The sequence below is a fragment of the Schistocerca americana genome, chromosome 7 (genome assembly GCF_021461395.2).
Source record: "Schistocerca americana isolate TAMUIC-IGC-003095 chromosome 7, iqSchAmer2.1, whole genome shotgun sequence".
Taxonomy (NCBI): Eukaryota; Metazoa; Arthropoda; class Insecta; order Orthoptera; family Acrididae; genus Schistocerca; species Schistocerca americana.
Window position 1 is genome coordinate 86,404,523 of NC_060125.1, and position 27,027 is coordinate 86,431,549.

The 27,027-nt window shown below is 40.2% G+C and overlaps 1 protein-coding gene across 1 annotated transcript in view; it reads left to right on the forward strand.

Moving 5' to 3' along the window:
- The window catches only part of LOC124623172 (Bloom syndrome protein homolog), a 172,736-nt gene that overhangs the window by 111,442 nt on the left and 34,267 nt on the right, over positions 1-27,027 (forward strand). Inside the window, exons 18-20 of the mRNA XM_047148976.1 lie at positions 10,320-10,501; positions 14,426-14,588; positions 26,359-26,546. Of these exons, the coding sequence (XP_047004932.1) occupies positions 10,320-10,501; positions 14,426-14,588; positions 26,359-26,546 (533 nt within the window). The remainder of the gene's footprint in view (positions 1-10,319; positions 10,502-14,425; positions 14,589-26,358; positions 26,547-27,027) is intronic.

Consider the following 27,027-nt stretch of genomic DNA (forward strand, 5'->3'; position numbering starts at 1 on the left):
AGATGTGGGTGGTAGTGCCTTTCTTTGGAGGCTGTGGTGAGACCTTAAGCAAATTGGGCAAATGAGTTCTTGTCACTGCTGTCATTGGGTTGCCAGGCTGTATGGAAGGTACTTTTTGGTGTGGAAGGGAAGTCCAGCGGTCGAAATGCAGGTACAGTTGGTGACTTTAATGTGGACAGGGGTGTGGATGGAGCCACCACAGTGGAGGAAGCCAAAATCCAGGATGGTGGCACATTGAGTTGAGGAGTTCCAAATGAAGTGGATGAGAAAGAAGGTGTTAAGTTTATGAAGGAACGAGGATAGGGTGTCTTGCTCCTGCATCCTGGTCATGGAGATATCAACAATGAACCTGAATCAACAATGAACCTGAACCACACCAGGAGTTTTGGGAGGCTAGGAAGGTTTCCTGTAGATAGCCCAGAAACAGGTTGGAGTAGGAGGGTGACATGGCGTGCACTTTGCTGTGCCATAGTGCTTTTTTCTATACCTTCATTTAAAAACGGAAGTAGCTGTGTGTTTCGATAAAGTTAGTAAGGTGTTTAACAAATGATGTAGTGGGTTGGAGTCTGAAGGCCTATGGGAAAGTTAGTGTTCAATAGTGACAAGGCTGTGGGCATGAGAGATGTTGGTGTTTAGGGAAGTGGCATCTACAAGGATGAGTAGGGAGCTAGTATAGGATGGTGAAAAGTCGGTGAAGGAAGTGGTTGGTATATTTGATGTGGGAGGCTATGTTAATTCCAACATGATTAAATTTGGGTGTGGGGCTGAAGGTAGGGCTGAAAGTTCTACTGAGCTGAGGATTTTGGTGGAAATATTAACAACAGTGTTCCAGGAATCTTTCAGCTCTGGATTTGGTGGAGTGTTGGCAAGGAGTTTTGGGGTACGTGGCAGGTTGAAAAGGTCAGCTAGGCAAGCTCTGGGTGCTTTGAGGAGGAACAGTGTGGGTGGGACAGAGGTTGGATAGTGGTGCCCCAGGGTGGTAGTAGGATGTCAGCAGGTTCTTTCAGAGGTATGAGAGGTGGTTGTGTGATGTCTGTGCCATTAAGATGTGTTTTTGTGATACCAGGTTGGTGAGGCCCACAGATTGATGGAATTTGAGAAAACATGACAGTCATTGTGAAAGGAGGGGTGGGATCCTTAGGCCATTTGGGGGATTGCTTGGTGGTTGTTGTTGTTGTTGTGGTCTCCAGTCCTGAGACTGGTTTGATGCAGCTCTCCATGCTACTCTGTCCTGTGCAAGCTTCTTCATCTCCCAGTACCTACTGCAACCTACATCCTTCTGAATCTGCTTAGTGTATTCATCTCTTGGTCTCCCTCTACGATTTTTACCCTCCACACTGCCCTCCAATACTAAATTGGTGATCCCTTGATGCCTCAAAACATGTCCTACCAACCGATCCCTTCTTCTGGTCAAGTTGTGCCACAAACTTCTCTTCTCCCCAATCCTATTCAATACCTCCTCATTAGTTATGTGATCTACCCACCTTATCTTCAGCATTATTCTGTAGCACCACATTTCGAAAGCTTCTATTCTCTTCTTGTCCAAACTGGTTATGGTCCATGTTTCACTTCCATACATGGCTACACTCCATTCAAATACTTTCAGAAACGACTTCCTGACACTTAAATCAATACTCGATGTTAACAAATTTCTCTTCTTCAGAAACGATTTCCTTGCCATTGCCAGTCTACATTTTATATCCTCTCTACTGCGACCATCATCAGTTATTTTACTTCCTAAATAGCAAAACTCCTTTACTACTTTAAGTGTCTCATTTCCTAATCTAATTCCCTCAGCATCACCCGATTTAATTTGACTACATTCCATAATCCTCGTTTTGCTTTTGTTGATGTTCGTATAATATCCTCCTTTCAAGACACTATCCATTCCGTTCAACTGTTCTTCCAAGTCCTTTGCTGTCTCTGACAGAATTACAATGTCATCGGCGAACCTCAAAGTTTTTATTTCTTCTCCATGAATTTTAATACCTACTCCGAATTTTTCTTTTGTTTCCTTTACTGCTTGCTCAATATACAGATTGAATAACATCAGGGAGAGGCTACAACCCTGTCTCACTCCTTTCCCAACCACTGCTTCCCTTTCATGCCCCTCGACTCTTATAAGTGCCATCTGGTTTCTGTACAAATTGTAAATAGCCTTTCGCTCCCTGTATTTTACCCCTGCCACCTTCAGAATTTGAAAGAGAGTATTCCAGTTAACATTGTCAAAAGCTTTCTCTAAGTCTACAAATGCTAGAAACGCAGGTTTGCCTTTTCTTAATCTTTCTTCTAAGATAAGTCGTAAGGTTAGTATTGCCTCACGTGTTCCAACATTTCTACGGAATCCAAACTGATCTTCCCTGAGGTCCACTTCTACCAGTTTTTCCATTTGTCTGTAAAGAATTCGCGTTAGTATTTTGCAGCTGTGACTTATTAAACTGATAGTTCGGTAATTTTCACATCTGTCAACACCTGCTTTCTTTGGGATTGGAATTACTACATTCTTCTTGAAGTCTGAGGGTATTTCGCCTGTCTCATACATCTTGCTCACCAGATGGTAGAGTTTTGTCATGACTGGCTCTCCCAAGGCCACCAGTAGTTCTAATGGAATGTTGTCTACTCCCGAGGCCTTGTTTCGACTCAGGTCTGTCAGTGCTCTGTCAAACTCTTCACACAGTATCATATCTCCCATTTCATCTTCATTTACATCCTCTTCCATTTCCATAATATTGTCCTCAAGTACATCGCCCTTGTATAAACCCTCTATATACTCCTTCCACCTTTCTGCCTTCCCTTCTTTGCTTAGAACTGGGTTGCCATCTGAGCTCTTGATATTCATACAAGTGGTTCTCTTCTGTCCAAAGGTCTCTTTAATTTTCCTGTAGGCAGTATCTATCTTACCCCTAGTGAGACAAGCCTCTACATCCTTACATTTGTCCTCTAGCCATCCCTGCTTAGCCATTTTGCACTTCCTGTCGATCTCATTTTTGAGACGTTTGTATTCCTTTTTGCCTGCTTCATTCACTACATTTTTATATTTTCTCCTTTCATCAATTAAATTCAATATTTCTTCTGTTACCCAAGGATTTCTATTAGCCCTCGTCTTTTTACCTACTTGATCGTCTGCTGCCTTCACTACTTCATCCCTCAGAGCTACCCATTCTTCTTCTACTGTATTTCTTTCCCCCATTCCTGTCAATTGTTCCCTTACGCTCTCCCTGAAACTCTCTACAGCCTCTGGTTCTTTCAGTTTATCCAGGTCCCATCTCCTTAAATTCCCACCTTTCTTCAGTTTCTTCAGTTTCAATCTGCAGTTCATAACCAATAGATTGTGGCCAGAATCCACATCTGGCCCTGGAAATGTCTTACAATTTAAAACCTGGTTCCTAAATCTCTGTCTTACCATTATATAATCTATCTGATTCCTTTTAGTATCTCCAGGATTCTTCCAGGTATACAACCTTCTTTTATGATTCTTGAACCAAGTGTTAGCTATGATTAAGTTATTTTCTGTGCAAAATTCTTCAAGGCGGCTTCCTCTCTTTTCTTCCCCCCAATCCATATTCACCTACTATGTTTCCTTCTCTCCCTTTTCCTACTGACGAATTCCAGTCACCCATGACTATTAAATTTTCGTCTCCTTTCACTACCTGAATAATTTCTTTTATCTCGTCATACATTTCATCAATTTCCTCATCATCTGCAGAGCTAGTTGGCAAATAAACTTGTACTACTGTAGTAGGCATGGGCTTTGTGTCTATCTTGGCCACAATAATGCGTTCACTATGCTGTTTGTAGTAGCTAACCCGCACTCCTATTTTTTTATTCATTATTAAACCTACCCCTGCATTACCTCTATTTGATTTTGTATTTATAACCCTGTAATCACCTGACCAAAAGTCTTGTTCCTCCTGCCACCGAACTTCACTAATTCCCACTATGTCTAACTTTAACCTATCCATTTCCCTTTTTAAATTTTCTAACCTACCTGCCCGATGAAGGGATCTGACATTCCACGCTCCGATCCGTAGAACGCCAGTTTTCTTTCTCCTGATAACGACGTCCTCTTGAGTAGTCCCCGCCCGGAGACCCGAATGGGGGACTATTTTACCTCCGGAATATTTTACCCGAGAGGACGCCATCATCATTGAATCATACAGTAAAGCTGCATGGCCTTGGGAAAAATTACGGCTGTAGTTTCCCCTTGCTTTCAGTCGTTCGCAGTACCAGCACAGCAAGGCGGTTTTGGTTAATGTTACAAGGCCAGATCAGTCAATCATCCAGACCGTTGCCCCTGCAACTACTGAAAAGGCTGCTGCCCCTCTTCAGGAGCCACATGTTTGTCTGGCCTCTCAACAGATACCCCTCCGTTGTGGTTGCACCTACGGTACGGCCATCTGTATCGCTGAGGCACGCAAGCCTCCCCACCAACGGCAAGGTCCATGGTTCATGGGTATAGACAGCATTTAAGGAGCAGTATGTGGGACTAGTTTTGGCCAGGGAATGGGATATTTTTTGAACATGTACAAAAAGATGTAGCAGTGATTTATTGTGGCAGTGACAGCATTGGAAAAATGTGAATGAAGCAAAAATGGGCGAATGGAGTAGTTAGATGGTTGTGAGGCGAGCTGGATAACAAAGGGACATGTAAAATACTTACAGGCACATCACAACATGCACAGATATGTGAAAATACATACAAATACATAAAAGTATGCACGATCAAGTAAAAATATGCAAAAATGCATAGAGTATGTAAAATTACACAGAAACACTCACATGTACTTAAAAAATGTACAGAAATGTGGGAGAAAAGTAATTGATGAGGTATGTGAGTGCACATTGGGATAAGGGAAAAGGGGGGAGGGGGATTGGTTAGGTCGAGGTTCACAAGTTTGTGTGGAAAACAAAATAAAATATGCGAGGATGAGGGAGGTAATTATTGGTGGGAAGAATTTTCAGCTTGAGATGCTGCACCAACAGTTCTTGTGGTTACATAGCTGTGTGTTGTTCATAGACAAGATCATTGACACAGTGTGGTCAGAAGACTAGAGTGCTGGCAGTTTGGAAGATGTTGAAAAAACATGGTAAAGAAGAAAAGAATAGACTCTGACAAGAGTAATGCTTTAGAGAATTGTAGCAGAGGAAGAAATTGTAGGGTTGTGGGATGGAAGAAAAGTCGTTTGGCAAAATCAAATGGAAACTCCTGGTTGGAATATCAAAAATATTACAAAAAAGGCATATATTGCTACACACCGTAAAGATGACACATTGAGTTACAGACTGTTACATGTTTAGCTTTTGGCCAAAGCCTTCTTCACAAAAGGAAAAAAGAAGAAAAGAAAAAAAAAAACACACTTGCAAAAGCAAGCACACCTCACACGCACTTGACCATCACTAGCAGATTGGACCAGAATGCAATTGTAACATTGAGCAGCAGCCTACAGTGGGTCAGGGAAGGGGGAGGAATGGCAGAGTACAGGTTGGTGGGAAAGAATAGCACTGTCTGGTGCAACATGCAGGGATTAGATGAAGGTGTGATAAGACTGCCATGTGCAGTGTCAGGAGGCTGCGCAACAGGGAGTTCAGGGAAGGAGGGGATGCTGTAAAGAAAAGGATCAGGGAAGCAGAAAGACATATGGATGCGTTGGCAGAGGGCAGCACACAAAGAGGGTGAGGAGACAAGAATAGAGAGGAGTTGATAGGACAGAGAGAATGGAAATAGTTGGGTGGAGGGTGTGGAGGCAGTAGGTTACTTAGCTTGTGGTCGGGTTGATCTCGGGAGCAGAGAATTTGTTGTAAGAATAACTCCCATTTGCACAGTGCAGAAAATCTGGTGGTGGAGGGAAGAATCCAGATGGCTTGGGTAGTGAAGCAGCCATTGAAATCAAGTGTGTTATGTTCAACTGCAAGCTGTGCCACAGGGTAGTCTACTTCGCTGTTGGCCACAGTTTGGCAGTGGCCATTCATCCTGATGGACAGTATTTGGTAATCATACCAATATAAAAGCTGTGCAATCATTGCAGCACAGCTGTTATATAACATGGCTGCTTTCACAGGTGTCCCAGCCTCTGAGGGGGTAAGATAGGCCTGTGAGACTGGAATAGGAAGTGCTGGGTTACTAGATTGGGCAGTTCGTGCACCCTGGCAGAATTGAAGCTGAGAGGACGGGTCGTTGTATCGTGCTTGGGTAGCTCTGTTGGTAGAGCACTTGCCTGCAAAAGGCAAAGGTCCCGAGTTCGAGTCTCGGTCCTGCACACAGTTTTAATCCGTCAGGAAGTTTCATGTCGGTGCACACTCCGCTGCTGAGTGAAAATCTCATTCTGGAAACACCCCCCAGGCTGTGGCTAAGCCATGTCTCCGCAATATCCTTTCTGCCAGGAGTGCTAGTTCTGCAAGGTTTGCAGAAGAACTTCTGTGAAGTTTGGAAGGTAGGAGATGAGGTACTGGCAGAATTGAAGCTGGGAGGACGGATCGTGAGTCATGCTTGGGTAGCTCAGTTGGTAGAGTACTCGCCCGCGAAAGGCAAAGGTCCCGAGTTCGAGTTTCGGTCAGGCACAGAGTTTTAATCTGCCAGGAAGTTTCACAGTGTTCCTCCTTGCCAATGCCTCATAGCATCCAGACTCTCCATAGCTGACTTTTTCAACCTGCTACATCCTCCAGAACTCTCACTCAAAACTATACAAAATCCAGAACCCAAACAAATCCAAAATATGGTAGTTAACCTTTCCCCCAGAAAACACAATCCTACAGAAGTTTCCATCCTATCCAAATGTCTTGCCGTTAGCACTACACCAAATTTAATTATGATGGGCTTTGCAATTACTTACTCTCCTTCTCCCAATCCATGCAGTGGAAAGACTTTTTTGCTACTCTACCTCTTCCAGTTCATACCACCATCTAACTGTGATCCTTCCCCTCTCTGATCTAACAACTCCCTGCTCACCTATCAGAAATTCCTTACTTCAAACTTTGCCTCATCATCTTCCCCAGGTCCCTACCTGAGAACTACAACCTTTCAGCAGAAGAAAGGATAGTCATTCACAAAATCAAAACAAATCCTGATCTAATCATCCTACCTGCAAGACAAAGTTCCCTCTCTGTCATGTGTCATGAACTGAAGAGAGTATCTAGCAGAAATGAATGTCCTTCATACTCCAGGTCCAGCACTTCATTTGTCATACACCGTACTAACTTTATTCTAACATGCAGCTTCTACTCCTGTGAAGGGAAGGTGTACAAACAAACCCACAGCACAGCCAAGGGCATCTCCATCACACCCTCCTATGCCAAGCTGTTTCTGGGTCATCTATAGAAAACCTTCCTAGTCTCCCAAAATCTAAAAACCTTGCTATGGTCCAGGTTCATTGAGGATATCTTCATAATCTAGACTCAGGGCCAGTACACCCTATCTACATTCCTTCACATCCTCAACACCTTCTCTGCTTCACCTAAACCTCCTCAACCAAGGTTGCTACCTTCCAGTACGTTGACTACTTACTCTCTTGTGTCTCCATCCACACCTCTGTCTACATTAAACCCACCAATCACCAACGGTTCCTGCTTTTCAACAGCTGCCATCCATTCTACACCAAAAAATCCCTCCCATGGAGCCTGGCAACCTGGAGATGGCATATATGCAGTGACGAGAACTGCCTTCCCCACTATGCTGATGGTTTCACCAAGGCCTTCACAGACAGACACAATCTTCCCAGAACTATTCTGCAGACAAATCTCCTGTGCTGTTTCCCCACATACCCCCAGTCATCCCACGACCCCCAAGAGCTACCTACAAAGGAGTGCCCCCTCGTTACCATAACCACCCTCGACTGGAACAACTGAGCGCATCTTTTGCCAGGGCTTTCATCATTCATGAAATGAGGGACATCCTTTCCGTTCCCCCTAAAGTGGTGTTCTATAGCCCACCCAACCTCCAGATCATTCTAGTCGATTCCTATGACACACCCAATCCCAGCCCCTTGCCACAGGGATCATATCCCTACGGAAGACTGAAGTGCAAGACCTGCCCAACCAATTCATACTGCACTTCCTGTTTCATTCCTATCAGAGGCTTTTCTTGCTCAATCACAGGTCAGGCTACTGTTGAAAGCAGCCGTGTCATGTACCAGCTCCGCTGCAATTATTGCACAGCTTTTTATATTGGTATGGCTGCAACCAGGTGTCCATCAGAATGAATTGCCACTGCCCTGTGACAGATATTGCAGCTGAACATAACATACCTGATTCCAATGGCTGCTTCACAACCAGGGCCATCTGTATCCTCCCCTCCATCACCAACTTTTCTGAACTGTGCAGATGGGAGTTACTCTTACAACAAATTCACCATTCTCAAAATTATCCCAGCCTCAACCTACAGTAGCCTACTGCCTCCACACCACCAATCCAACAGTTTCCACACCCTCTGTCCTCTCACCTCCTCCCTATTCACATCACCTCAGACTCATACTCATTGTGTACCATCCTCTGCCAAAGCACATGCCCATCGTTCCCCTTCCCTTCTCCTCTTCTTTTCCACTCCCTGTTACTCTCTGCCCTCCCCACCATCTTTCCCCATGGCCTACCAACGCTGCACCAGGGTGTCCTATCATTCTCTGTCGAGTCCCAGCATGCTTCGCCAAATACAGCATGTTCGCCCCCCCTCCCTCCCCCCCCCCCCTTTCCATACTTGTACCCTGCTATCCTTCCCCCTTCCCTGCTCCAGTCTATGTTACTGCTCAATGTGATGGTTGCATTCTGGTCTGAGCTGCTGCTGACAGCAGTCATGTATGCATGAGGTGTGCTCGCTTTTGTGAATGTGTGTGTTTTTTTCTTGTCAGAAGGAGGCCACGGCCAAATTCTAAACATGAAACAGTCTTTTCGCTGTGCTTGTCTGCAACTCAATCTGTCATCTTTATGCTGAGTAGTTATCTGTCCTTTTCCTGATATTTTTGATATAACAGTGAGATGTTTAGGCATTAGTGCCTGCAGCAATTTAAAATCAAATTCTCACACAAATCTCATAGTGATGAAATTAATTTTTTGTCTATGATAAGAGAAATTTAACTACAAAGAAGACTGCTCACAAAATTCCTCTCCAACTTGTTTTTAAATATGAATCCTATGTCTGGAATCTTTATCAAATAGATTTAACAAAAACTAGAAAATAACTCTGAGAGAGAAACTGACCAGTTCAATTTTGTCACACGTTTTCTTCTCCAGAGAGAGAGAGAGAGAGAGAGAGAGAGAGAGAGAGAGAGAGAGAGAGGGGGGGGGGGGGATACCTGACACATTGGCACATCTTGTAATAAACTCGTCTAAAGTGACTGTAAAAAGATATTGTGTGTCACAATGAAACTAAACTTCCTCTTAAAATTCAAGTAATGATTATTATTCTGAGAAGAGTCAAGGGGTATAGTTCTTTTAACAAATGTGTAAAATACGAAGGAAAGGGATAATGATACTGGTGTAATATGTACCTTCCAAAACACAATATACAGTGGCTTGCCGAGATAGAGAAGCTGCTTTCGCAAATATGGATGAGGAAACCAGCAGTCAAAGTGGCTACCTCGTTTCTCGCAACAGTGTTATATGAATCACATGGAATGTGAGGAAGTGTGTATTGAGCAAGAAGTTGATAGGTGACATTATGAAAAGATTTTGCTGGTATCAGGTGGCATAATAAATTTCGAAGATCTGTGAGAACTTGGAAAGGGGTGAAAAATGATGAGGGTACATTAAAGGAAAGAGGGAGGACTTAATGAAAATAGGAGATGGAGAGTACTAAAATATGAATTTTGTCTGTGGAATGAATGTGTGTGTTCCCTCATCATGAATTGGAGCCACAGAAATAGAGGAAACCAATTGTACCAAAGGGAACCAATGTCAGAAATAATTTTCCGTAACGTATATAAGTGTTGACCATCATATTTTTAATAACACAGTAGTCTGTATGATTATCAGGCATATAAGTAAAAGCATAAAATCCATAGCTCATAACTAATGGCATTCCTCCATGAGAACATTTGCATCAGTAGCTAAACTGCTGATATTTGGAAATATAATATAATAAAATTCATATACAAATTTTATAACATTTAACTCGAGCAGCAATTATGTGTCCTTGCATTTGTTCATGAATGTTTAATTTTATAAACAAGGATAAATTTGCAAAGTAACCTTTTACCAATAAAGGAAGTGTGTATTTTTTTAATGTTGAATTTTCACCAAATGTCTCAACTATAAATTTGGTTCCTGCAGGCAGTATTAACTAGATTGTGAACAAAGAAAAAAGCTAAGCTTACCACTGTCCGGTGTTTCAGTGGATCGGGAAAACTATGCGGCTAGACAGACACATTACGACAATTTGTACAGGATGGTGGCGTACTGTGAAAACAGAACAGATTGCCGCCGAGCATTGCAGCTCAACTATTTTGGTGAAATTTTTGATCGACAGCAATGCCTAATAAGTCGTGATACAGCTTGTGATAACTGTTTGCAGCAGGTAACTAATCTTGATAAATCTGTGTTTCATAAAATTTTGTTCCTTTCCTGTCCCTTATGTCCCTTGTGCCTCACCAAAGTAATTTATAGTCAGAATACAAAAAGTGCTAAGCTAAATTTGAACTTTTTCTTTTGGTTTTTCTGTGTACATATCAAATATACAATTTTTGTATCTGGATTTTGGAACTGTTGCTGGAGTAGATGACCTTATGTAATATGCAAATATTTTCTAGCAGAGAAAGAAAAAAATTAAGAAATGTTATTTTCATTGTGATGTATTTATGTTGTACTAAGACTATCAGTAGTTTAGTCACGGCATCCTCAGATCCAAATGCGAGGCAGTATATGGTAGCCAGCTAAATTATTGGGAATTAGTACTCATTTCCAAGTATATTAATTACACTGCCAATTACACACTATGGATTCAGGATTGCCAAGTTTTATGCGAAGGGAAATAGTTCAGAATATCAAAATTATAAAATGCATTGCTTACATTTAAGAAAAGAAAGATTTAAAATTAAGAAACGTTCTTTCAATTGTGTCAGCAGTGAGAACTAATGGAAATTAATATTTCCTTATTAGACAAGGTCATGATGCATTAAAAATGTTAGTGTTCTGTGCCGAGTCCTGCTAAGCTACTTCCTTGTATCAAAAGAAAAGTTCATCTGAGAAAACTATTTGGTCTACATCTTCAGATACATGTTATATACTGGTACAAGAGAGTTCTAATTAAGAGTGAGAAGAGTGTAGTGAGACTTTAAGGTGGAACAAGACTTCAACGATGCTCCTGTACTGAAGACCACTTGCAGTAGTGATCCAAAAGAACTTTTTTGTTAAAAGAAGAGAGAGAGAGAGAGAGAGAGAGAGAGAGAGAGAGAGAGAGAGAGAGTGTGTCTCAGGCTAACTGCACTTTGCACCTGTTTTTCACCGTAAATTTCAGATATGTCTAATGAAACTAAATGCCAGTTTCTGTATGATTTACTTAATTTATTGTTACCCATGGATATTTCTTGAGATTCAGATAAATATGCATTTAAGATAAACTACTTTTTTCTCACCGAATGGCCGAAGCATTGAGTCATTGACAGACACACACAAGAGAAATAAAACTTGCTCGCTTTTGGAATTATCCTTTGATGAGCTAAGGTACAAGACACGTACACACACACACACACACACACACACACACACACACACACACCTGCACCCCCTACATTGTGCCAGCTGTAAACACAATGTCAGGATTGCAATTCAGCAGGTGGACTAGAGTTGGGGGGGGGGGGGGGTATTTGTTGGGTGGATAGAAGGGGGGAGAGGCAGAAAGTGAGAAGAGGAGGTTGAGGGATGGACAGTTAGTGGCTAGGAGGGAGGAGTTTGCTGGCCAGGGCTGGTAGGTACATGAGGTAGGCATGTGATACTTGGGTACCAGAGCCAGTGAGCTGGGTTGCACCATGAAAATGACATGCAGGTGTGGATTGGCAGAGGGTGACAGAACAAATAAACTTTATCCAAACAGGTCTAGAAGGCCTTATGGTACCAGCAGGCCAGCTGGTGCTTCTAGGATAGATCCAGATGGCATGGGTTGTGAAGCAGCCAGTGAAGGGGTAGGAAGGATATTGAGTAGGATTTCCCTTGTTTTCAGCCCTTATGATGAATAATAAAAGCCCTGGTGAAGGATATGGTACAGATGCCCGAGTCCAGGGTGATATTGTGTGAGGAGTGGGCCACTTCTTTGTAGCTGATTCTAGGGGAGGGTGGGAAGAGGATCAGGGGTTTGTGATGATACAGCAAGGGAAATCTGTTTGATTTGGGGGCGGTGGGGTGGGAATGGCTGTCTGTGAAGGCATTTGTGGACCCGTAGTATAGTTGGCAAAGGAATTCCCGTCACTACAGATATGATGTCCACAGATGGCCAGGATGTGTTGGAGCGATTTTTTGGTGTTGGAGAGGGTGACAGCTGTCAAAATGCAGGTACTGATAGTTGTTGGTGGCTTTAATACAGTATATACAGAATGGGTGGTGGAGCCGCCAGAAAGGAGGTGGTCAATGTCCAGGAAGGTTTGCACATTGGATTGAGAAGAACCAGGTGAATGGGTGGGAGAGAAGGTGTTGAGGTTGTGGAGGAATTAGGATGAGATTTCATGGCCCTGAGTTCAGATCATGGAGATGTCATCAGTGAACCTATACCAGGCAAGGGATTTGGGGTTTTGGGAGGCTAGATGCTCCATAAAAAGTTTGGTATATGAGTGTGCAATGAGGGTGCCATGAAAGTGCTCACGAATGTTTTCATATATGTTCCCCTCAAAGGAGAAGTAGCAGTGTGTGAGGATATAGTTTTTAAGGCATATGTGGAATGAGGTAGTGGATATGGAGTCTGAAGGACACTGGGAGTTGTGGCTTTCGATAGCAGCAAGGCCTTTGGCATGAGGGATGTTGGTGTATAGGGAGGCGGCATCATCAGTGATGAGTAGGGATCCAGTTGGTGAAGGGATGGGGATTGTGGAGATTTAGTGAAGGTAGTGATGCGAAAGGCGATGCTTCAGGCAATTGCTTGGACGTATTGGTCAACAAGTTTGAAAGGTCTGTCATTAGGAGCAAAATAACAAGGGGTGTCCAATATTGTTGGATTTGTGTATTTTGTGGAGCATGTAGAAAGGGGGCATGGGGGGTGTCATTGGGGTGAGAGAGAGATGGACTCAGGGGAGACATTCTGTGTTGTTCCTAATGATTTCAGTAGGGGTTGAATGTTAACTTGGAATTCTGGAAGAGCTCATAGCTGATGGAGGAGTTAGGTAGTTGGCATCAGCCTTCTGTCAGGTAGTCACTAAGATTCATCATGGAAGTGGTGGAGCTTCATCTGCTGGGAGAATGATTAGGTCAGAATCTGTTTTGATATTGTGTATGGCTGTCCTTTCTTCAGTTGGGAGATTAGTGTCCTTAGGAAGGGACGTTGATAAAGATGATGCCAGGTGGTGATTAGGTGGGATGTTACAAAGAGGGTAATGATTAGGTGGTGGTATTAACTGAGAGAGGCAAGGTTCAATTTTGGGCTTAAGTAGGTTTTAGTTGAATAGATCAGTAATAAACAAGTGTTTCCACCGCAAGGTCTATGACTAGTGCAACTTTATTAAACTTAGATGCAGGTCTAAAGGTAAGGCCTTTCTATAGTACTGAAACTTAGGTAGGATTTTGGTTTTTGGTAGAAAGGTTAAGAACAATGATTTGGATTTGTTTGAGTTCTGGATTATGTGGAATTTTGGGAGAGAGTTTTGTTGGATATGGCAAATCGAAAAGGTCATCTAGGCAGTGTTTGCGTGCCATGAGGTATTGTTGAAGAGGTTCACTGTGGGTAGGGTATATTTTGGTGGGTAGTGGTGCAACTGAACAATATTCTTTGTCAGGACTTTGATTATTTGTCATCATGATAGCATGTGCCTGCCATCCCTCCCTTCAACATTCCTTACCAGCCAACCAGACGCTTCCCTCTGAGCCACTAGCTGACCATCCCCTCTTTCTCCCTCTGCCCACCCCACCTAAATGCCACCATTCAACCCCCATCCCATCTTAGTCCACATGACAAAATGCGATCCTGGCATTTTGTGTCTAGGCAGCATAATGTAGGGGCCACTGGTTTTGTGTGTGTGTGTGTGTGTGTGTGTGTGTGTGTGTGTGTGTGTGTGTGTGTGTGTGTGTGCGCGTGTGTGCATGCTTGCTGTAGCTCATCAAGTGATTTATTTTGAAAGCTAGCGGGTTTTCTTTCTCTTTAGTGCGTACTTGTCAACAATGCAATGCTTCTGCTATTCCGTGAGTGTTCTAGTTTCCTTCTAAATTGCCTACATTCTGCCAGAACTTTCCTTACTACTTCTAACTTATTTCTCAAGTTCAAGAATATATAATACATTCATTTTGCTTCTCTGTCCTGTAGAATCAATACACAGCAGTAGATGTAACAGAGGATTCAAAGGAAATTATAAAATGTGTCCAAAAGCTGAGCCAAAACAGTACCATGACATGGAAAGGCAACTTCACACTGCTCCATTTTGTTGATATTTTCAAAGGAGCAGATGTGAAAAAGATAAAGGATAATGGTGAGTTTTGATCAGTTCATATTTCAAAAATCTCATTACTTACTATTTCTTCTGAATTGTTCTATGCATAGGGGTGGTGGTTATTGCTGAAATAAACGGTTTTCGGTGTCCCCCCCCCCCCCCCCCCCCCTCCACACACACCTGTGTAAACTGAGTATTAAAACCACTCAAAATGAGCAGTTTGAGAAATAACTGATTTTCGGTTTTTATTCCTATTATTTCCTGTAATAAATTCACCATTTGCAGCTTTTCTCAAAAAGTGATAAGTCTTTGGATGCTATAAAAAAAAAAGACCAGTATTCTCCTGTTGGTTCTGATTTTATGAAACTGCTCAAAAATCATGTTGTGATTGAGTATCATACCACTATTTGCACATTACCAATAGCCAGTGCAAAAGGATGGACACTGAGGTTGGAGACTTCTGTTTCTCCTGTTGATTTCCGTTTTCAAGGGCTACCAGCGATAAAGGCATAAGACACAGGCAGCAGATCAGTTACTTTCAATTGTATACCATGAATGGAGTGTTGCTAAGCTTTTCATTTATTTTGGTGGCTTTCCTCTTTTATTATTTAATAGAAATGGCAGACAAATCATTAGCCTTTTAAAGCAAATTAAGCATTGTACTTCATTGCTGTGTCACTTCATAAAAACATTTCCAGACTGTGTTTGGTGTCATTCTGCAATACAATGGACATCCAGCTACGACAGTGACGCTATTGTCTCAGCAGTGCTGTACCAGTTCTTATCCCATGTGTTTGTTGCTCATTTCTGATAGTAATGTTATTAAAATATGGATGATTGCTACTCCCATTTTCATATTTCAAACCAGTAAAATTTTACAAATAAAAATTACTCCTTTTTTAAGAAAGGTTTACTCAAAAAGGAAAAATTATAAAAATACTTTTTTTAATACTCAGCTGTTAGTAAGAAATAAAAACACCTGTTATTATCAAGACCTAACAAATACAAAAAAGTACCAATTATTCAAAACTAAAATACTGGTGTTGGTTTTAACTGATCCGTTTTTTCCATCCCTAACAAGCCATAAAAATATTTGCTGAAAGTTTTGTAATTGTCTGAACTCATTTAATCCGTTTGTTACCATTTATGTGAACTGCAATTTCCATATGGCTAGAATATTTTTTCAGTACATTTGTGTCTTTCACGCATGCACTGCTTCAGAGATTAAAGCTATTCAAAAGTCATATACATTTTAAAAAATCACACAGCTCAGTTGTGTATAGTGCACCATCAAATAGTTCTCCACCTGAAGTGCAACTTAACATCTCTTACATTGAAAACAGGATTATGCGTGTTAAATATTCTGCATCGGGCAGTTTTATTCTCACTGCATATGGGTTTTCCAGGAAAATTAGCCCAATTCTCCTTTGCTTAGCAGCTCCTTACACAGGTAGTGAGGCACAGAAGCATTATTCAGGTACTGTTACGACAAGTTCAGTTATAACTTGGTGAATTTCATTGTCCTTGGTCCTTAGTTCAATATATGGTGGATGCAACTTGGATTCAGAAGTGTATATGAAGATGAACACTTATCATGCATGGCATTACCATCCATTCCTTGGGAATCTGTGCAACAGGTTGGTTTTGGACTTTGTTTTTCCCCTTGTATATGCAGTGCCACATATTGTTATCATGAAAATTTCATAGCAAGATATTTTTGACTAGTGCAGATGTCAGATTGTCTTTTCTTCCTTAACATAGTTGCAGTGAACTGAGCTAGCATATATTTCATTGTTAATCTTCCAGATTTGGCAATGTAAGTATTTTCCGAGACGTTTCCTGAAAAATTTGGGACATCAGCAAAAGTTGCCCATTTAATAATTATCCATCTGTCAGTCAGGGTCCATAAACCTCCAAAACAATCTTTTAACTATCTGAAAATTTGGTAACCACATCCTTTTATCATCATATAATAGCTGTATTGTGCAAAGCAAGTATTCCTTATATGTGTGCAGTATATGAGCTAATAATTTTTGGGATACTATCAGTTCTGTACCAGAAGGGTGTACTTCACATAATGTTGATGTCAAGGCTTGCTGTACTTAATGGTTTCTACTGAACATTTGAAAGTCTGCCCTAAATTTCACCAGACTTTAATCAATGCAAGCATTTTTACAGTGGCACATGTTTGTTGTCATTACATTCTACTTCCCTTTCATCAGAAGTACAACTGTGTTCATCATGTTCTGAATTGTTACTTCCATTCTTTTCACTTTCATTCATTCATTTGTTCATTCAAAATTAATTAATCAGTTCATTCATTCAGAGATCATGTTGTGTCAATCCCTTCATGAAGTGAACCTACAGGTATGAGGAATGATTCGAGTTATGCATTAATAAGCAGAATCGACCACCGCAGGCTATTTGTGCAGAGTACTACAAACAACAAATTATGACTATAATAAAAAGGAAAGTTGGTCTCACCATATAGAGGAGATGTTGAGTTGCAGATAGGCACAACAAAAAGACTGTCACAAATTAGCTTTTGGCTAGTATGGCCTTTGTCAAAAATAGACCCCCCCTCCCACACACACACACACACACACACACACACACACACACACACACACACAGTTGACAGAGGCTGCAGTGGTGTGTGTGTGTGTGTGTGTGTGTGTGTGTGTGTGTGTGTGTGTGTGTGTGTCATATATTTTTGATGAAGGCCGTACTGGCCAAAAACTAATTTGTGACAGTCTTTCTGTTGTGCCTATCTGCAACTCAACATGTCCACTATATGATGAGTAGCAACTTTCCTTTTCATAATATTGTTAAATTATGACTATTGATAGTCTGTGCCTTCTGACAATTACGGAAGTTAATTCAAGTTAATTTTTTGTGTGTAAAGGTAGAGCTATTAGCAAAGAATAATGAAAATGAAATTTGATCTGTGTCAGCTTAGAACTTGAGGTCAGATCTCTTGTAGTCAGGAGCATTCATTCACTGCCTGGATCGTCATATGAATCGGAACAATACTTGCACTTGAGAAGTGACTGTGTGCTTCTTGTTTGTATTGATCACAAAGCACAGACTAAAACATGTTATACTTTCATTGTTGTTGTGATTTTACAAGCTTACACACAGTGCTATCTGTAGGTGTTGTCATAAGATGTAATGTCTCATTCATTTGAACACAAGCACAAAAACAATTGCACAGGTAAAAGTCAAGTGTACATAACAAAGTTCAGGCTTAGCTGCCAGTAAAAAATAAATGTGAATCCTGCCTACGAGAAATCATATGTTGATAAGAATAGAGCTCAGTGATGTTAAGCATTGAACATCTTCTGCTGTAAAGAAGACTGAGGACCGAACAATACTAACAGAGGTTTGTGCCCCGTGATATGATAAAATTTGACACCATAGAGACATATATGAAATTTATGTTCACCATAAACAATAGCCAGTGCCTCTTTTGGTTTTGTACATACTGCTGCTGAACTAGAGGAGATGGCCAAAATAAAATTTTGTTCCTGTAAACAGTCAGGTTTCATTTTTACTCTGTTGTGGAAAATGTTGGGTCTGGGTTAGGTCTAGGCCAAATGGGGAACTGTAGATGACGGTTGCACAGCTAAAACCAGGAAAAATAAAGGTCAGAATTTCATTCAGAATTCATCAACAGGTGGATTTTCTTGTTAACAGAGTATCATAACTGATTGAAAGCATCTGGACCAAATATGTATTCAATTAAATGATGACCAAAAGGTAAATTTGTGTACTGCAAAAACTGTTTGATACTCAACTTGAAATGTTCCTTTTATCTACAACTCACTGCCACTGTATGTTTTAATGTTCTTGGCTAATGGTTGTAATGAGGATAACAGAATAACTACATAAGTATTACAGTTGTTAAGTAATGCAGAAGCTCCTGTGTCCACTTGAAATATTGTTTTGCCCAAGATTTGCAAAAGTCTTAAAATATTTTGTGGATTGCTAGTTTCCGTGTGTGCTAAAATTTCAGTTTTAGGCACTGATTCACTGTTGTGCAGCTTCTTGACCTTATGAGGAATACAAGAATTACAAACATCACTAAAGTGGCAATGTTTTTTTTTATATTAGATGCAGATTTTGAACAACATAAGACACTGATGGGATGTACTACATACAAAATACTCAAGAGGGTGGTGGCATTGAGTATGTGGCTCTAAAATGTGATGAGAAGCGCCTGAAGAAGATACAGAATTGGACCAATGCTGTGGGGAAGTTTTTTGTTTATTTCGCAAACATCTGTGAGCTCTTCTGTTTACGATTTCTGTCAATAAATGGAGCTTGCTTCCTAGACAGCTGAACTAGTTGTTTGTCTCATGGGCATGCACACAGTACAGAAACTTCTGAGTGTGTTTGCCATTGACTTTCAGTTTCTTGAAAGAATTTTGCACCATTTTCATGTCTTTGCCCAAAGGTGGATCCGAAAATTGAACTGCTGATCTTCATATTTATTTAGAATACTATCATGCTGAAAACCTTGAAAACATACGGCAGCAGTTCCATAGCTGCACCTAATACAATATTAAAATGCATTAAGCGCTTCTTTTTCAGGTGCATAGCAAATAATTAGGTCCCTGATTGGGGAGTCAGAATATGACTTCTTGTACTGTAGTGAAGCCACATTGAGTGGGCTAGCACATGATTGTGCACATACCTCATTTTGCGGACATCCTTGTGCCATCCTGTAAATCACTGGTTGGTGCCATGTGATCCTGTGGCAAGCCAGGTGGGAGGAGGGGGGATGGGGGATGTCCAATTCCTAGAGTGGCCTCTCAGTGTAGGCCTGTGGAACAGAGCATCACTGATTATGTGATCTGGCAAACGTTGTTGTTGTTGTTGTTGTTGTTGTTTGTGTTGCTACCAGTGTCTTTTGTGGGTATGGCAGTAGGTGTTGTTATTAAAGACTTTATCCATAAAGCCATAGTGCTTCATTATAGCTGTATTGACGGCTGTACCTATCATTGTGTCTCATTGGCTTTACTTGTCATTGTAGGTTTCTGGGTTAATATGTTTGTTAAACTTGAATTGAAATGTATTTTCAAATATGTGTTTTCATTATTTCTTGTGTGGCCTAGATTGCACACAGTGCAGACATGAACACAGTTTAATTGCAGATCTCAGCATGTTGTTCTTAATGGAACAAAATCAGTTGTTATAAAGGTGATTTCAGGAGTATGCCGTGGTAGCGTTATAGGGTTACTAATCTTTACAACATATATAAATGATCTAGTTGATGATATCAGAAACTCCATGAGCCTGTTTGCTTACAGTGTTGTTATCTACATGAATATTTCAATGTCAGGAAAATGCAGGAAAACCAGCAGAGAATCAGCAGTTATGCAGGGATTGGCAGTTGATCCTAAACTTAGATAAATGTAATATATTTTGCATAAATTGGCGAAGAGATCAAGTATGGTTTCATTATGCTATCGACAGTAAACCACTGGAAACAATAACAGTCTTAAAATACCTGGGAGCTACTGCTTGAAGTGACCTAAAGTGGGACTACCACATAAAACTAGTTGTAGAAAAAACAGATGCCAAGGTGAGATTCATTGGAAGAATCTTAATGAACCGCATTTCATCCATGAAAGAATTGTCTTATGAAACACTTGTTTGAGCAATTCTTAAGTATTGCTTATCAGTGTGGGACTCTTGCATTAATGGAAAGGATACATAAAATCCAATGAAGAGTGGGGTATTTGTCACGGGGTAATTTAATAAGGATGAGAATGTTACAGAGATGATTAATAAACTTCTGTGGAAGACACTACAAGAGAGGCCTTATTGATAATAGAGAGGTTCCTGTTGAAATTCTAAGAGCAAATATTCCAGGAAGATTCAAGTAACATAATGCTTCCACCCATATACACCTCGCAAAGTGACCACGACGAAAAGAACATTATAAATTAGAGCTCATACAGAAGTGTACCGACAGCTGTTCTTCCCGTGTGCCATTTGCAAATGGAACAGGATGGGGCGGAAATGATACTGGTACCAGAAGTAACCTGTGTGACTCAGTGTAAGGTGTCTTGCACAGTATGGCTGTAGGAATGTGGAAGTGGTCTTGATAATTATGTAGTGATATTCACAGTTGGGAGTAGGAAGACAGTAGGTGGAATAGTTTTTGGATGCAAGTTTCTGACGCACACAAACCTTTTATTGGGATGTGACCATCAACCATATATCCACCTCTATGAATGGTCACTGCTAAACTGTGGACTGTGGCCAGTACGAAGAGACCATCCAGTGTCAAATGTAGCTACTGAGCATAATACAGCAGACTTCAAAGTCTGCATTGCAATCTGTGAATTTTGAACCCCACCTTGTGCCCCCACCCTCCTCAACAATGCTATCTTTTCCAGAAGCACAGTTTTTCCTTATGGCTTTCTCAAATAAAATTTTCTCAGTTTTTTTACCAGGTTAGAATTGGGTGAGAATCAGGCATCAGCAGCTGACAGTTGTAATCATCACTGGTGATGTTTTGTTTCCCCTCCCCCACTTTCCCCTCCCATCCAGTGCCCAATAGTTTGATGAAGTATGTCATGTGATATCACACAAAAGTCATTAAGTTTGAGTATGCTACCAGAGACCACGTCAGTGTGTCTTCTTTCTCTCTCTCTCTCTCTCTCTGTGTGTGGGTGGGTGGGTGGGTGGGTGGGGGGGGGGGGTGGAATATGCTTGTAGTGTCACCAGTCCCAGTGGAAAGTAACCAGCTCACTGTATTCTCTGTATCCTTGCTGCACTGAGTGTGCTTTTCTGTTCGCTATAAAAGCTACAGTTGCTGTTCGTATGGAAGTTGTTGTGTATTGATTGCAACCAATTCCCAGTATATGGGACAACATATGTGTCTCATCTAACACAATTCTGTGCTTTTCAATGTTGTCTGTGAAGCTGTCCTCTGCAACCTAGGTTAGTCCAAATGCCAATATTTAATGTGTAATTCTTCTAATGCTGCACATACATGCTGATCAATATAGTAACTGCCACAGTTTAAAAGGCTGTCATAAATTCATGGAACTCTGGCACCAAGATTGTCTTCTACCTCGTGTAGCATCTCTCTTACCTTCTTAAGAGAATCGAAAATATCTTAAATGTTTTGTAAGCCAGTGTCCTAGTTATTTTACATAATCCCACCCCACAGAAAAGAATGAAATCTGTGAGGTGATAATCCTATAATTGTTGAACATATTTGTGTTCTCATTTCTTGGAGAGTGGTAATTCAGTGTCGCTTCGCATACTTAATATCTCACTCCAGATGGTCCTTGGTGGAAATGATTGTAACTCTGTGTATCTACATGTTTAAAGCTGCTGTCTTGTGGGCCAAATTATGAAATCTATGAGCACTGAGATTTGAGTCAGGCTTGCATTATACAAAGTACCAGGTTTATGTTCACATTAAACATCTAAAAATGACAACTGTCCGTATCTCATAAACTGAATTGTGAACTTGATATTAGGGTACATCCTCCTTGTATGATCATTGAACTGATAAAGAGATTCTATGCACTGTGGCTACACCATAAATGTGTTGTCAGCATTATGGAAGGACAGACTACGAGAAGCAGAGTTTCAAATAGTTTCCTGAAAGTCCCTCATAAAAGAATTATCTCTTACTGCAGACAAAGGATAAGCCATGACCATTTTTGTTTCAGTCTTTCAGTAAAATACACTGCTGTACAAAAAGTAGGACCACACTTAAGAGAATAAAAACAAAACAAGTACAGATACAGGAAACAACTTATTCGAAAAGAAACTACAAATATTAAGCTATCTTTTTCATAAACCATCTTTTCACATAGCTCCCACCATTCTGAAAGCACAAGTTTTTGTATGCTCTTGCATTGAATTTTGCTACCTGTGTTGTTAACCATATGATAACGTGTTCTTTGAACTCGTCACTCTATAATTTTTGACCACCAGGTAATGTTTTCAGGCACAAAAAGAGATGGAAGTCACTAGGTGTGAGGCCATGGCAAAGCAATAGTCTTTGTGAGCATTCTGTGGCACTTATTCTGTTTCGTGTTTCATGGTTTCATAATTGTCTCGTAGTAAATGTTTGCACTGATTGTTTCATTTGTGGTAAAAAATGCGCGTGTGGAATGCCCTGTCTGTCACAAAGACTGTGCACATGACTTTTTGATGTGCCAAGGTTTGCTGGTGATGCAGTGTGCTTCCATTCCATTGATTGTCATTTTGATTGAGGTGTTCCATAAGCAACCCAAGTCTCATATCTGGTCACTATCTTGCTTAGAAATTCATCACCATTTTTGTTCTAACGCATCAAAAAGTGCACTGACCAGGTGCTGTTTTCTTTTTGCACTGACCAGGTGCTGTTTTCTTTTTGCACTGACGAGATGCTGTTTTCTTTCTGTTTAAAGAGTTTACAGGACCCATTGAGCAAACATTTTTTTCAAAAATTAAGTTTTTCAGATACAGTTTCATGAAGAAGTGACTTGAAATTTGCAGAAAGTTCTTAGAAAGATCTGATACCGTAAACTTACAGTTTTCCTTTATGAGTTCTCCAATTACATGAACCAGTTTTTCATTAAGCAAACATAGATGCCCACTTCATTAGTCTTTGTGCACTTGATCACCTCCTTCATTGAACTGTCAGAAATGTCAGCTTTCACTTAGTTAATACTAGGCAGAAGTCCTATCTGCATTTGGATCAGACCTCCTAGACTCTTATGCAAGAAAGGTGTGCAGTATTCTGCTGTATCCACTTTCAATAGCCTACCACAAGAATTTTTTAAAAATCTTACCATAATCCTCACATCTTCAAGTCTAAACTGAAGAATTTGCTCGAGATACTCCATCTTGTCTGTCGGGGAGTCCCTTAAAAAAAAAATTAATCTGATTCCTGTGTTATATTCTTGACTATAATAATATATTCCCAGCAGCTTGTTGTCTGTGTAGGATTCATCTAAATTTTATTTTATCGAATATTAACTTTTATTATGGTAATTTCATCTACTGACTCAATCCACAGCCGTGGAGGTTTTCTTTCCAGTTTGGTACTACAAAAGTAGACATTTAAATTATAAAAATAAATAAAAGTAGTAAGTTATCATTGAATTGCCCATTACATTTTTTCCACGAAACCCCTAAATCTTTTGAATGTTGGGCTCTATAAGGTTCCCTTTCTGTGCAGCGACCGTGTAATATAAAATTATGAAGACTGTAGCAACCAGATTTCTATCATGAAAACTGCCAAGGACAGTACTTCTACTTATGGCATGTATCGGTTATAAAAATGCACCGCTGATGACTGATATCAGTCGAAGTTGATTTGCAACAAGATAAATAAATTATGTTTCCGTGACTGGTTGCTACATTCTTCATAACCGCTAAATTTGTCAGTTAATGTCAACTGGTTTGGTGGTTTTCGCATTCAGAAGATGAATTACAGATCTAATCTCACAAGTGGCAGGATTATCAACCAACTTCACCATTCTAAACGAATACTGTACAGTATAAACAACAGACAAAGAACTGAAGATGGTGTCAATCCCTTCCCCTTGACTCAAAGCCACTACCATCCATGCACTGAACTGTTGTAGCTCTGCCGTGGAAAAAATTACAAATGTAATGTACTTTCTGAATGTATCTCACGTGCATTTTTGTATGTGAAATACCAATGGCACTTTGCTGTGATACTCTGTGGCTTCAGTGACAGACGTGGCATTTCAGTGTCAACTGGTTGCACAATTACATGTAAACCACATTGCAACACAGAATCTCTGCTGTGCTACTGCTTGGCTCTTGTTAATATGCAACTTATTCCATGAAAATACCTCATCAATAACTTCCTATGAGACGCACTGTAAGATGCACTGCACTGTCTATTTCAATCCACTGATGATATCTACATCATCTGGTATATGAGACATTGGAGTAAACCTCAAACATTTACTCAGTGCTGAAATGATTTCTCCATTAATGGCCTGTATAAAATACTGTAATATACATGTTTGGTTTGCTGTTGTATTTCTGAGATTAGGTCTGTGGTGGGCTGCCATATCAATTCATTACCAACAACAAGTGAGAGAGATCCATATAAAGATAGTGATGACATAAATTACACAATCAAGACCAGTTTAATACCACATCTACTCTATTCTTTCTTTAACAGCTGATAGAATAGTCTTCAGGTAAATTGTATTTTAGAATATCTTATATGGTGCATGATCATGGCATACTTAGGTTAGAACTGGCTTATCTACACAAAATGCTCAATCATCAAAGTTTTGAAAACTAAGCTTCCTATGTGCCTGAAATGAGAAATTTACTGTCAGTATGTACCGTATTTACTCGAATCTGGGTGCGGCTTAGATTCGAGTAAATACGGTAGTAACATTTCTGAGTCACAAAAATGAGACTTGGATTTTCAATGCAAAAACCATTCACAAAAGGAGGGTTGCTAAGTGAGCAGTGAAGAGATGTGTGATGTGAATCACCAGGAGAGACGAGAGAAAATTAAATGGTTCAGGGAACATGCTGGAGTGTAATTCATCATTATGACTCTGCATGAAAATGAAATTGCCAAATGAATGAATAGTCTATAGACAAGTGTAGTATTTTGTCAGATTCCAAGAAATTAGAAGTGAATGTGCAGCAACATAATGGTAGGTGGGTGGTTGATGTAGTGGACACAGTAGGAACATGTATGTATATCACTGAAGACTGTAATTCATGGACAAGTATGGAGTAGGCTATTATGCAGCAGTGGGACCAAGTTGATGACAATAATCGGTTAGATAGCTTTATTATGAATGCTTTTTCAAAGAAACTTTAGGGTATTATGCTACTAAAGAGTAATAAAAAGAAAGTTGAGACAATAATAAAGTCTCTGATTTGTAAGGAGTAATAGGTTTATGATCAGAGACCAAGTTAGTATAGTGAAAAATCTGTGGCAGTAGGAATAACATTTTGTTTAGCTGTAGAATATTTATTTCCAGACACATCTTTTCAGAGACTTTGTTAAATATTCAGTGGTGGGGTCTCTACACCAGGATTATGCTAAGTAGAGGCTAATAATATTGTTATATGTTTTTTCAATAGTTTTCAAAAAGACATTTACATTAAAGTTGTTGACATTACTGGCATTTTTACAATTTGGTTTTAGGAATATATATTCCCTTGACCAGGCAATATATTCGCTCTTGGACAAGATTCTGCAGGCCGATAAATATAGCTATGGCCTTTGGATGTCTTCTGTAACGTAAAAAGGGCACATCGGACCATCCAGATTTCTCATGATTTACTTAAATCACTTAAAATGAATGTCTGAATGGTTCCATTGAAAGGGCACAGCCAGTTTCCTCCATCTCCCCATGTCCAAACTTGTACTCCATCTCTAATGACCCCATCATCAACAGAACACTGAACCCCAATCCTTTTAATCTTGCTAAATAAACAGAAACAGTATAGCACATTGTTACCCTAGCAGGTTAAATGATGATGAAGAAGAAGAAGAAGAAAGTGCAGCTTGTGACCTCGGAAGTCAAAAACGAGGTGTTGAAATATGGTGGTGATTTTGATAATATGACAGTTGCATAGGTAAATTTTATTTTAAATGACTGGTTGTTGGTTTTCTCCCCATTTGCTGAATCTTATAGCAGCTCAATAGTACATTTTCCATGAGCGTAGTGTTTCTACACTCTGATGATTATTTGAATTTTTTTCTGTTTTTCATTGTTTAGGTTTAGAAACACAGTTAATAATTTCCCAGGATGTATTTCAGCCAATATATGGTGTTTTTCAGGCCACAACAACTTGCCACTCTATGGAAAAGGTAAGAACTGGGCTCGAGGTGACATTGAAAGACTGTTCCGCAAGCTTATTCTGGAAGAATTCCTAAGAGAGGATATGATTGTAACTCGTGATGATATAGCAGTTGCCTATGTGAAACTGGGCAGAAAAGCTGTTGACTTAATGACAGGAAAAGTGAAGGTAATTACATTTCTGTCATTGGTAGTTTTACATTTGTTGTAAAAAATTCAGTAAGTAAAGAAAGAATTATCTGCTTTAGTTGACTCAGGTATGTGCCAAAAGCTGCCTGCCAAGCTTGTGTAATCTGATGAGTTCTTAAAAAAAAATATTTGTTATTTGTTTGTTACACAGATTTATTTTAGCGGTTTTCTCAGTAGTTCTGATATTAGGTATATGAGTGCCAGAAAACACTGCAAGAAACCTCACATTGTCCCTATGACCAATTTTAAAATTAGGTCAATTTGCTATTGCTGTCTTGGATAAGGTAAATTTTTCTCCAGTGCTTTATGTGACTTATGGTTACACGTGGAATTTTAACCTGTAGAAATAATGGGAGCATGAAACAAGATAACATATCTATAATAGCTTTGTACCTTTAAACTCTTAAGAGAGAGCATCTATATAGCGTATGTTCCCGATTGAGATATGAAGGGTGCTGTTG